The sequence below is a fragment of the Aedes albopictus genome, chromosome 1 (assembly GCF_035046485.1).
Source record: "Aedes albopictus strain Foshan chromosome 1, AalbF5, whole genome shotgun sequence".
NCBI classification, from domain to species: domain Eukaryota; kingdom Metazoa; phylum Arthropoda; class Insecta; order Diptera; family Culicidae; genus Aedes; species Aedes albopictus.
Genome location: NC_085136.1, coordinates 336,902,915 through 336,916,301, shown reverse-complemented (window position 1 = coordinate 336,916,301; position 13,387 = coordinate 336,902,915). Strand labels below are relative to the sequence as shown.

At 40.3% G+C, this 13,387-nt stretch overlaps 1 protein-coding gene across 1 annotated transcript; it reads left to right on the top strand.

The window, feature by feature from the left end:
- The first annotated feature begins 274 nt into the window (after positions 1-274).
- LOC134285834 (26S proteasome non-ATPase regulatory subunit 13) lies at positions 275-11,402 on the top strand. Its single transcript, XM_062847455.1, has 6 exons — positions 275-507; positions 577-690; positions 753-1,037; positions 1,211-1,364; positions 10,757-10,848; positions 10,913-11,402. The coding sequence occupies exons 1-6, from the start codon at positions 401-403 to the stop codon at positions 11,304-11,306; spliced, it is 1,146 nt and encodes a 381-aa protein (XP_062703439.1). The 5' UTR covers positions 275-400; the 3' UTR covers positions 11,307-11,402.
- The last annotated feature ends 1,985 nt before the right edge of the window (positions 11,403-13,387 follow it).

Here is a 13,387-nt window from a genome sequence, read left to right as displayed (position 1 = left end):
GCCCCCAGTATAGGGCATTGCATGAAATTCTCCCCTTCTCTTTCACTCCTACATAAATTTTGTAAACAACAAGGCCAAGAAACGTCTAAATCCCATACACAATCAAAACAGTGCAGTGCCCTATATAATAATTGCGTACACCTCGAGTTCGGCCCTGTTTTCCGCGATTTCGCCTCACCAGCGCTGCGTGTCGGCGAGCCCCTGAAACACAACTCGCGAAACGTCACTTTTTGTTGCAAACTCATCGTCAACTGTCAAACATCAGCACCGAAATCACAAACAGCACCATCATCGCGAGCAGCTGCACGCCGACTTTTGGAAAAGAAAGCAAATTTACGTGAAAAGCGGTGAAATTCAGTAAAGAAAAGTGTGTCTATTGTGAAGAATTTCCTCCAGCATCATGATGGGCCTTCCGAATGTAGCCGGCTATCTGGCCGAGCAGAAGAAAACCACCGACAAGGAGCTGGCTACCGAGTGGACACAAATCGAGGAGCTGTACAATGAGAAGTGAGTTGGATCGTGCGGGGGATCTAAATTCTGATGGGAGTTTGCTAAACATTGTTGATTTTGTTTTAGATTGTGGAACGAACTGACCATTAAGTTGAATACGTTCGTTAAGAATCCGGCTTTGCAGAATGAGGATGCCCTGCTCACGTTGTACCACAATTTCATCTGCGTTTTCGAAACGAAGTAAGTTTGTCACATAATAATGTTGATTTTGTGCGGGATTGATGAGTGTATTTTGTTTCCAGGATCAACCCGTACGGTCTGGTGGAGATCCTGACGGTGGTGGTGTCCCACATTGCGGACAAGAAGGAAGCGATCGCCTTCCTGGAGAAGCTGAAGGAAAAGGTGAAGGTGTGCGACGAAGCCCTTTGGATGTGCAAGGTGCTGCAGGGACAGATCTATCTGGAGTCGTTGAACGAGCTGGACGAGACGAAAAAGATCATCCTGGACCTGAAGGATATTTTGGAGGAGGCAGGGAATGTGACGCCGGTTCACGGAAAGTATTATATGCTGGCTGCAAATTACTATAGGTGAGTGCATTTCTTATTGGAAGAAGGATGGTTGTATACGCAATGAAACAGTCGATAAAGCAGATGCAACATTTCTATTTTGCGAAACGCTACAAATGTTAACGATTCAAAAGCTTTCGTCAGTGTTGCCAGAACTATGGAATATTTTATTTAAATTATGGTTTTATTTTTAGGTTGGTCGGTCAGCACAGTGACTACTATCGGTGTGGATTGCAATTTTTGGGATGTTCGATGGACAGCTACCCGAAAGACCAGTGGCCACAGCAGGCGTTTTTCCTGGGACTTGCCGCGCTGCTCGGCGAAGGCATCTACAACATTGGAGAACTGGTAAGTCAATTAAGAAGATATTGCTAAATGATCATTATAGGGCACGTTTTTGTGGAGTTCTAGATTTGTATAAATGAGCTGATTTTTTGTATGGCGAGAAGGTAAGTTTGCGATTTGTGAAATAAAATGGTGCAAATAGCGTGGTTATTATGATTCCTTGCTTAATTTGATAATGTTGAGCAAAACTTTCGGTAACTGTATGGTTAAAATTAAAAAGGCAAAAAATGAAGAAAAGAAAAACACAGTTACCAAAAGTTTCGCTCAAACAGGATTCAATTAGGCAAGGAATCATAAATATCCACGCTTTTTGCACCATTTCATTGCAGAAACGGAAAATTTACTTTCTCACAAATTTTAAAATAGAAATACTCTTTATATGTATTACAACAAATGTCACGAATAGTTGATTTTCTCTGTAAAATTCTGGCTAATGAGTTTGATTCATATAAAGCTATGTTTTTTTAACTGGCACGGATCTCATATGGCTTGGCGCGGATTTCGCAAATCGATTTCAAATCGACACCTTTGTTGCAGCCCTGTAATTCCTCATAAACATTACCTGTTCTGTGGCTTAGTTGGTTAAAGTGGAGTCGTGGGTTCGAATCCCGGTAGAGCGCGATTTTTTCACAAACCTTCTCATTACAAGTTTTTCCAGCATGTTTCAAACATACCAGCAAATTTGGTAAAAGGCCAGTAAAGGCCAATATGTATCATTGTTGGTGATTAGTTTAAATTTCCACCTTGGTAGGTATATGGCTTCGCATTATGCGATTTACACTGTGTATTCTGTGCATTCTCGCCTTTGGCGTTTTCAAATCGATACCGATCTGATTTTTGTTGTTCTTATTTGTGCTGTGATTGTTAAGAGTTCAATCTTGGCTAGCTCGGGTAGTGGCCACGAAAGATTGATCACAGATCAATCTTCGTCATAAAATAACTGCAATGATCAATCTTTGCGGACTTAAGCCAAATGGTACAACATAAGTGGCTTAAGTCTAAGAACTTTACTTCCGTAAAAGGAGTTACTATTCTAAAAGACATTCGCATCACACAGAACAACTGACCAAACCGTACGGTTCTGCTGTCATAATTCAATAGGACAGATCGGTGAAGTACAAGATTTGAAGTAATGAGCTGAACTTTAGTATGGTGAGAAGGTCAATTCTCCGTTTCTGCTATGAAATGGTGCAAAAAGCGTGGGTATTATGATTCCTTGCCTAATTTGATGCTGTTTGAGCAAAACTTTGGGCAACAGTGTTGTTGTTTTCTCCATTTCTTGCAACATAAACAAAATAGTTATCCAAAGTTTTGCTTAAACAGCATCATATTAGGCAAGGAATCATAAATACCCACGCTTTTTGTACCATTTCATAGCAGAAACGGAGAATTGGCTTCTTCAGCGATGTTGAGATAATCCCATATTCTGAATCTGCATGCCAAACTGAGCCGAAATCCAAATTTTCATGAATTTTGCTGCCCGGGAACCTATGTAAAAATCAATTTGAAGTTTGTATGGGAGCGATTTGTTGAATCACCCCTCGTCGCATTTTGTACTGGGTGGAGCTGTCAAGCAGTTGCCCAGCTGTCAAAAGGTGATTTCAATAAATCTCTTTGAAATAAAATTTAGATACCAAAAAAAAAGTTCTAAAAATCTGAAAAAAATCTTAGTGGCTCAGAAAAAGGTGCTCTTTCGTATAAAAACAAAAAATCATTACATTTTTCAAAATTTAAAAACCCGATTGACCTTCTCACCATACTAAAATTCAGCTCATTACTACAAATCTAGTATTACATCGAACGTGCCCCATTGAACTCTTTTATTGCTTCTCAAATTCACCACATCATCGCACACAATAGTTTAATCTTGAGTTCAATACTTCAACACACTGAAGGTGTGTTCGTGAATTGTTCTATGTAGAAAACCTTGGGAGCCTGGTGTTTGCTATTTTCAGCAAAAATGAAATTGCAAACTCGCGTGTCATGCCTCGAGCTTGTGTGCTTGTCAACAACGCAATAGGAAGCAATCAGTGAAGTACTAGATTGAAAGTAGTGAGCTGGATTTTTGTATGGTGAGATGATCAATTCTCCAGTTCTGCAATGAAATGGTGCAAACAGCGTGGGTTATATGATTTGTTGCCTAATTTGATGCTGTTTGAGCAAAACTTTGGGTAACTGTGTTGTTGAAGTTGCAAGAAATAAATAATAGCTGGAATATTGCGGAGATTCCACCTGTTTAGACTCCTGCGCGAAAAATAGTTGCGTGGATTTTTCTTGCGTGAGCCCACAGATGTAAAACCAGGTCCTGGTAAATATTTTACGCTGTTTTGTTAGGTACCGTCAAACGGGGTGACTTGCAACGGCGGGGTGACTTGAAACACTTGATGTCTTCTGTCTATATTTATCAACAAAACATAAAAATCGGACGTTTACATACCAAAACTCAGATGAACTATAAAGTGCACATACTATCTGAGTAGTAGCCACGATTTTTACTTTTATGAAAATAGTTCCAACAAAATATTCATAAATATAACATTAGTCTCAAAAAGTAACAAAAACGTGAGCCTCAAATCGTTGCCTGCAAAACAATGAAAACAAAATTTCTCAAAAATAATATTCTATATGCGTATTGTATACATAATGAGCTATATGAATTTCCATTTTACTTTATAAAAATATTACAATATCTTTGTTATATTCATATGTTTTGAAATATTGTACCTAGACGGGGTGACTTGCAACACTCATTTTCTTAACAATTCAAAGTCCAGAAAAACGAAATATTGTTGTTTAACTAATAATTCACCAGCAAATGTCTGAAGGATCATCATATGAACTGAAAAATACATTAAAACTTATGGTAAATTAACAATTAGTAATTTGGTGTATTTGAGCCCAATATTTCCATATAAAAATTCACAATTCAATTTCCTATGTAAAAATAAATGCAAAAATAAGCATGTCAGCCTAAACGATATCACAATAGTAGCAAGAATACTTATCAAATATGCTTGAAACTAAAAATTAATATCTGCGTGTTTGAAAAGGGATTTACATTGGGTGTTGCAAGTCACCCCGCACGACGTCTTTTATCAAAAACGACCTTATTTGGCCTTTTCAACATGAAAAAATAAATCAATCTATAACTTGTTCACTCTATTTTATAGAGGGGCAGGCTATTAAAACTATTACAAATAGTTTGAATTTTAAAATTGAGTTTAATCAACATTTTTTGTTAATTGAAGCTGAAAAGTGTTGCAAGTCACCCCGTTTGACGGTACACATTTGGTGACAGTTTTGCATTATAAACAAACATTTATAACGCACCCTCGCTGAAAATGAGCCCAATCATTAATTTGCATCGGAATCTATAAATCTTCACAACGGGCAATAATAGCATAATGAACCATCCCCTACGGTTTGTAGCCCCCTCGGCTATGTTCAGCGGAATAAGGGGATCTGCAGGGTCGGAATGAGGGGGAACCGGTACATAATTCTCAACGTAACTCACCGATCTGCTTCCAGTGGGAACTTGCTATAAGAGCATATCCATAAGCATGCTTTAGTTAGGTGGCAATCACTAAGCAACTACTTAAGGGTGAGTATGCTCAAAGGCCACCCTGCCAATTCACTTATGCAACAGAACGCAAAGTGAGGTAGGTATGGAGACTCCTTTTGAGTCCGGAACTACGAAACAAATCAACAAAACTAGTAGTGGAGCTTCAACTCTCTGAATGATCCTAAAACAACCGGAGTTTACGTGCACATTGTATATTCTAATAATTTACATTGATTGGGTTGTATATGGGCCCTGGCTTAACCTAGTTTAGTGTGACGTCACATTAGATATGCTACTTGCGGTTTTGGTTTTACGAATGGTGGTGGTGGTGGTAGTGGTGTGGTGCGGCGTAGGAAAACGATGACACACAGGCGTTGTTCGTGGAGTGGGACTGCAACACGGCTAGCAGCTTGCGGCGGCGGACGAATAGGGGTGTTGTACCTATTGTCACCGAGGCTTCCAATGTCCTTGACCGTCCCTTGGCCGGAAATCACTCTCTGACACTGGATGAAGTTTCTGAGGCGGATCGGTAGGCTACGGGGTGGTTGACGGGGCGAAACCAGTGTTATTGGTGTAACTGGTCGGTTCAAATAGGCCGCTTTGGCAGCCGAGAATCGTTCCTGAACTGGATTACCACTCGAACCACAGGTGTCCTAGGGGTTTGCAGTCGTTCGTCCTAAGGTCTTGCTCGCACGTGACAGAAGCGGTATGTGCAGGTCACTTTCTTCCTTCTGGATACCACTTCGTTCCAAAATGGCCCACCTTGGTTGAATAGGAGGGCCACCTGTCCTTTGTTGTCCTCAGGGTGAATGTGAATGGCGTGCTCACCCAGGATAATGCTGCCGATTAAACAAAAGAAAAAGGTCCTTTGTGGACCTTTTTCTTGAACAATTATAATTTGCTTCGACGATAGTTGCTGTATCGTTCACAACAATAGGTGTAACTACCCACTTTTACTCTGGACCTACACACACTAACACACTAACTTAAGATTTTTAATTATTTTTGGACTACTAGACCTTACGAATTTAACACCCGACGCGCACTTACTGCTCGCTTGGACGTTCTGAGCAATTATGAATTGGCGAGAGCTAGCAAGCCAAGCTCGAACTTGAAATTTTCCCCTAAGTTTACGAACAAACCCGATTTTGCCGTATTTGCATATTTATTGCCCTCATGAGTGTCACCGCCCCCTGGCCATGTCTCTGGATTGCTACTTCGGCCGAGTATCTTTTGGCCGGCTATCAAACCGCTGTCAACAGTCGGTTGGCTCGTGAGTGGTGCCATTGGAAGGGAGTGGGATTGGGAGAGTGAGAGAAGTTTTTTTTTTCTCTTGCGCATTGTGAGCATAGCCCAGGGTCGCATTCAGGCGATGCTGGTCGATAATTGTGATGGAGTCACAAATTAAATTTTGGAACCATCGGTTACAGGTTGCAGCATACTGCATTTCCAAAAACCTTCCGCTAATTGTTGGTAGTGATGCTAATGTGTTGTGATAGCGTAGTTACCTTTGCATATTGCTCACTACCCTTAGAAACCTTAGCAACCTGATTGTTTAGCAGGTGTAAATTAGATAGAATAAATTTTCATTATTGCGCATTTTTTTTTTTTAAATTCCAGTCTGCGATAACCGCCGAGTTCTACCGCAGCCATGAAAACTATCGATTGTGCTACTTTTCCCCGAATGTCGTTTCTCCGAACACCGGTTCCCCGAAAGTGAGTTTTCCGAATGACCCGTTTCCCCGAAAAATACAATATACTTGTTCGAGATGATCACTTACCACAAAATGTTCGTGATCATGAGGCCTAGGTTGTCAACCGACTAGTTAATCGACCATAAGTTGACAATTCTTTAGGGTCAATTTGGTTCTAGGAAGAACGGGCAGCAATGGAAAGAAGAAGTCATAACACCATTCATTATGAAGTAGTGTTTCAGAAGGTCTGAGGAGCAATAGAACTTAAAGAACCGCCTATTAAATAAAGAAGGGTGTGATTCGGGGAAATGGGTCATTCGGGGTAACGGCATTTGGGGAACCGGTGTTCGGCGAAAAGACATTCGGGGAAAGGTAGCACAATCAAAATCATCGTTTCATTGAAAAGTTTGGTCAAATCAAAGCATGCTTGCAAAGTGAAATGTTCTGTAAAGCAACAACAAATAATGATCGTTGGTGTCGTACCCGGGTAGAAGAGAATTGCAAAATAGTGGCAAGTTTTTCCGTTTAAACAGAATTACTAAATGGCAAATTTTACTATTGGTTTGTTTGAAATAAGTGATAAAAAGCAAAAATAATAACTGACATTCTTCGATGAAATAATTATAAAATGTCAAATTTTGACATTACAATAGCAAACCAGGAACAAAAAAATGGAGGTTTGAAATTGCAAAATATACCATTATGGTCCACTGCACGAATTTGGGCTGGCCTGCTTACTCTCACAGAGAATTTGACGTTTGTGAGGTGTCGACACCGCTCAAACGTCACATTTCGTGTGAGAGTAAGCAGGCCAGTATAAATTCGTGCAGTAATCAATTGAGTTATTGAGAACGGAACAATAATTAGTTATGATAGCAAAATTACATCCAATAGTTATTCCACTAACTTTTAAATCATTTACTAAATGGTAAACAAATGGCATATTTTGATATGATATCATCTTATGTTATTGACATGTTACTCTATGCTCTTTATGAAGAACTCATGAATGTCAAAATAAGTTGTGATAATAAAATTTGTTATTATTTTGATTTTGATTTGCCATTCACCTCTACCCGGGTATCGAAGGCTCGATCCAAGATATTCTTGGATTGATTGATGATACCTTCAAGAAAATCATCAGTCCGCTGCAGCCTTTAAATTTTCTGTAAAGCAGAAAATTTTCTCTAAATTAGCGATATATGTTCAAGCTTGAACCAAACCAGTCGTTCTTTTATTGGCTCACAAGTGGCTATGGGCCCAGAACACGGCCAAAGCTTGAAGCATGGCGGCATGGCTTGAAGTAATAGTTGTTCATGTCACAGACAAGTTTATTTGTTGAATAAAGCAGTCATGATTCCGAGGGACGTAGAAAGACAGTTCAAGCGCAAGCGGTCAAGCAGCAGTAGGACGAATACAACTAGAAGCGGTTCAACTGGATCCGGAGGCGACTTTGCGGCTAAATTAAGATACCGTGTGTGAACCGCCGGTGTAGTTCGTGCCTACGAGAATGCAGTAAAACTTCCGGCGATTGAAAACTCAAGGGTTGTCAGAAACTACTCCTCATGGCAACGATTTGTTTAACGTTGGAGAAGAACAACTTCAGTCTCGTCGAAACTGCGACCAGTAGTGCTCTAGACGCATGAAAGAAGGCATTTCAATACGACGGACTTATTTCAGATTTGGATTATTGGATCGGTTCACTTCGGTGAAGCTGGAGAACCACAGTTCCGTGGAGGATTACGTGAACAACTTGGTGTCCGACGCCAACGATCTAAGTGAAATTGGCTTCGAAGTGAATGACCAGTGGCCGACGTTGCTGTTGACGAAGGGCCTACCAGAGTACTATCATCCCATGGTCATGGATGTGCAGGCGTCCTACTTGGCGTTGACGGCTGATACTGCCAAAACGAATATACTGCAAGACGTGAAATGGCCTATTTCAAGTTCGGAAAGTGAATGCGCTCTCTATACGAAGCACAAGCCCAGACGGACTATACCAGTACAGGACAAGAAGGACAAATCGTGTTTCAACTGTAACAAGTTTGGACATTTTGCAGCTGATTGCCCCCATAAACAAAAATCGGACAATCATTCGAAACCGAAGAACAAGGCTTTGCGTGCGATGTTGGCTGTTGGCAAGGGCAACGCAGAGGTATGGTTTTCCGATTCGGTAGCTAGCTCCTAGAAGTGAAGATAATTTCTCAAAGCAAGAAGTTTCCGATTGATACGGCGAACAACCAGTGCACAGCATAAGGGTTGGTGAACCTCGAGCTGCAAGAAGGACTCATTGAAGTTCAGGAGGTACTATACATGTTCCGTATCTGGCAACAAACCTTTTATCAGTTAGTCAGATTTACCGCTAAAGATTGACGGTGACGTTTACTGCGGATTCCTGTGAAGTCAATGACGAAGATGGAGAAGGGGGCACGTTCGATGTAGTACTAGATTTGTAGTATTGAGCTGAATTTTAGTATGGTGAGAAGGTCAATTCTCCGTTTCTGCAATGAAATGCTGGAAACAGCGTGTGTATTATGATTCCTAGCCAAATTGATGCTGTTTGAGCAAAACTTTGGATAACTATGTTGTTTATGTTACAAGAAATGGAGAAAACAACAACACTGTTGTCCAAAGTTTAGCTCAAACAGCATCAAATTAGGCAAGGAATCATAATACCCACGCTTTTCGCACCATTTCATTGCAGAAACGGAGAATTGACCTTCTCACCATACTAAAATTCAGCTCATTATTACAAATCTAGCACTTCACCGATCTGTCCTAGTGATCGTATCTGGTACCGAAATGGATGGTTTGTAGGTATCGACTCAACTGTAAGAAACAGGAAACATCGTTGTTAACAGCAGAAGCAGAAGTGTGGAACAGGCGACTAGGACACTTGAACCAATGCAGCATGGAGTAACTTGTAACCATGGTGGACAACTTGGAACTTTGAAAGGAAGTGGCATTCGATTGTGTGACCTGTGCAACATGTGCAAACAAGCTCGTGATCCTTTTCAGTCCAGCACAACGAAAGCAGACGGAATGTTGGATTTGGTGCACAGGGATCTCCGTGGACCAAAAGAGAAGTTTGTTGACGATGCCAGCCGAAAGGTTTTGGTATACTTCATGATGTCGAAGAGCAGCTTTGAGATGTGTTTGAAAACTTCAAATCCATGACTTAACGACAGACTGGAAGAAAATTGAAGATTTTGAGGTCGGACAATGGCTCGGAATTCGTAAACTCGGCGATGGAAGCGTGTATGCGGAGAGGCGACATAATACATCAAACAACGTGGACGTACACTCCTCAGCAGAAAAGCGTGGCCGAGCGCATGAACCGGACCCTCGTAGATGTCCCGCACGATCGTTGGAGTCAGTAACGCCAGAAGAGGCGTGGAGTGGCAGGAAATCAACATCACAACATCTCAAGATTTTCAGTTCCAAGACGATGATTCTTGTTTGCAAGCGACGATTGGTGGTAAGCAAACTGAAGAAGTCAGTGTCATGGAACTTCATTCGTGGATCGAGCGTGACAAACGAATTGGTGTGATACCTAGCATGCGAAGTAATCCCGATACGACTGCTGCAAATGATGATGCTAAGATGTTTTCCTTGCGCCCAAATGCTTGGACGTCTGTTCTCTGTGCTATAGTGCTAATTAACGAAAAAAAAAACACTCGAATTTCGCCTCTTTGGAATTCACTGAATTGCCCTTAATTTCACAAGAAGAGAAATGTTTGGCAAAGTTTCTTTGGAATCCTAATCAGAATGGTTGAGAGTGTCAGGACACTACAGAGATGACCCGATTGTGAGATAAATACCTACGCCGAAGGAGTTGATGCTAAAATTCACTACCATTGTGCAGATTTTTAAGTTAACACGGAAAAAATGAGAAAATTTATGAAAAATTATATTGAATAATTCCAATAATATTTTTCTATGAAACTACAATAAATTATCTTTGTTTTGAGGGCTTAACCTCTTCTGTTTGTGAATCCGCAAAACACTTTGAAATTTAAATATAAAAAAAAAAAACATTTTGTCTATCGAACACGTGTTTTTGTTGTGTATGCGATCGTCGAAAGCGTTTGAGTAATTTAAGCTATGCGTTACAATAAAGTTATTTTCTTTCATTTCAGCTGGCGCACCCTATTCTGGAATCCTTGAAGGGAACTGAAAACGAGTGGCTAGTAGAGTTGCTCCAGGCTTTCAACTCTGGTGATATCAATAAGTAAGTCCCTTTGTACTTTTCTCTCTAGCCAACATATCCTTACCGCTTATAATCTTCCTTCCAGGTTCGAACAAATGAAGCCCAAGTGGAGCACCATCGCCGACCTGGCCGCCCAAGAGGTGAAACTGCGCCAGAAGATCTCCCTTCTCTGCCTGATGGAGATGACCTTCAAGCGGCCGGCCAACAAACGGACCATCACGTTTGAGGAAATCGCCAAGGAAGCCAAACTGCCCATCAAGGAGGTGGAAATTCTCATCATGAAAGCCCTGGCCCAGGGACTGGTGAAGGGAGCCATCGACGAGGTGGCCGGAGTCGTTAACATGACCTGGGTGCAACCGCGGGTGCTCGATCGGAAGCAGGTCGCAGCGATGGCCTCCACCCTGGACACCTGGATGGCTTCCATTACCTCGATGGAGCAGCTGATCGAGAGCCGGGCGAGCGAAATCCTCACGAACTGAATGGGTGAAGTGTTTGCCTCATCCGTATATGAAAAATATTGAAACTAATTTTTGTACTACGTCAAAATAAAGGTTAGCGATTATATTAATGGAAAAGTTATATGGTTTTTATTTTGCCACATATCCTTATGTTTGGAGATTCCCAAAAATAGATAATGAACACTTGTAGTTTGTTAATACAACGCACAGTGGGAAAAAAACAGTGCAAACCTACACTAAATTCTGTATCTCACGAACGCATCCAGTTTTTCTAATGAACAAAACGGTTTCAGGCGTAAAATTGTCTGGAGAATCGAATGGAAGTGTTTTAACAGACCGCACGGATCATTATCCTGCTCATTTTGCCCAAATTCTCCAATTTTTTATTGACATTTATATGAAACTAGCTCTAAAACACTTATGAAACATGAATTCGGTTTGCCTTGAAGGACTTTTTTGATAGATTAAGATGTAGAGAATCGATTTGAATTGATTGCAGTGACTGTATGAATGTATTTATGCTTATTTTACCCTAATTCCCCTCATATATTGAGTTGTGTATGAAATTAGCTCCATAACTCGCAAGAAAATTATGGATGGTATGCTAAGAAGGCTTTCTTTAGTGGATTATGTTACGGGGAATCGACCAGAAATGGTTACAGTGACCGCGTGAATGTTATTATGTTCATTTTACCCTAATTCCCCACATATATTGAGTTTTATATGGAATTAGCTCCATAACTCACAAAAAATTATGGGTGGTATGCTAAACAAGGGGTTTCTTAGTGGATGATGATACAAGGAATCGATGAGGAGTGATTGCAGTGCCCGCATGAATGTAATCATGCTCATTTTACCCTTATTTCCCACATATATTGAGATTTGCATCAAATTAGCTTCATAACTCGCAAGGAAATCATGAGTGGTATGCTATGAAGGTTTTCTTTAGTGGATAATGATACAAGGAATAGATCAGAAGTGATTGCAGTATCTGCGCGAATGTAGTTATGCTAATTTTACCCTAATTCTCCACACATATTGAGTTTTGTATGAAATTAGCTCCATAACTCACAAGAAAATTAAGAGTTGTATGTTAAGCATGGTTTCTTTAGTGGATTATGATACAAGGAAACGATGAAAAGTGATTTCAGTGACCGCTCTAATGTAGTTATGTTCATTTTACCCTAAATCCCCATATATATTGAGTTTTGTATGAAATTAGCTCCATAACTCGCAAGGAAATTGTGAGTGGTATGCTGAGAAGGTTTGCTTTAGTGGATTATTATACAAGGAATAGATTAGAAGTGATTGCAGTGACTGCGCGAATGTACTCAAGTAACATTTTGATGACCAATTATTCTGGTAGATTTTTAGAACCGTCATAAAACTTTACATCTTTTATTTTAGTTTTATGATGGTTCTAACAACATCTTCTAGACTATTTGACTTAAAACAGTTACTTGGGTAGTTATGCTCATCTTACCCTGATTCTCCACACATATTGAGTTTTGTATAAAATTAGCTCCATAACTCATAAGAAACTTGAGGGTGGAATGCTAAGAAGGGTTTCTTTAGTGGATGATGATACAAGGAATCGATTAGAAGTGATTGCAGTGTCCGCGCGAATGTAATTATGCTCATGTTACCCTAATTCCCCACATATGTTGAGTTTTGCTCCGTAATTCACAAGGAAATAATGGGTGGTAAGCAAGGAATACTTTAGTAGATTATGATACACGGGAGCGATTGAAAATGATTGCAGTGACCGCGTGAATGTAATTATGCTCATTAATCCCTGATTCTCCACATATATTGAGTTTTGTATGAAATTAGCTTCATAACTCACAAGCAAATTATGAGTGATACGCCAAGAAGGATTATGATACAAGAAATCGATTAGAAGTGATTGTAGTAACTGCGGAATGTTATTATGCTCATTTTATCCTTATTCTATAAAGAACTCCTTCACAGCATACCGCCCATAAGTTTCTTGCGAGTTATATAGCCAATTTCATACAAAATGCAATATATGTGGGGAATAAGGGTAAAATGAGCATAATAGCATTCACGCGATCACTGCTGAACTGCTAAACTAAAGAAAT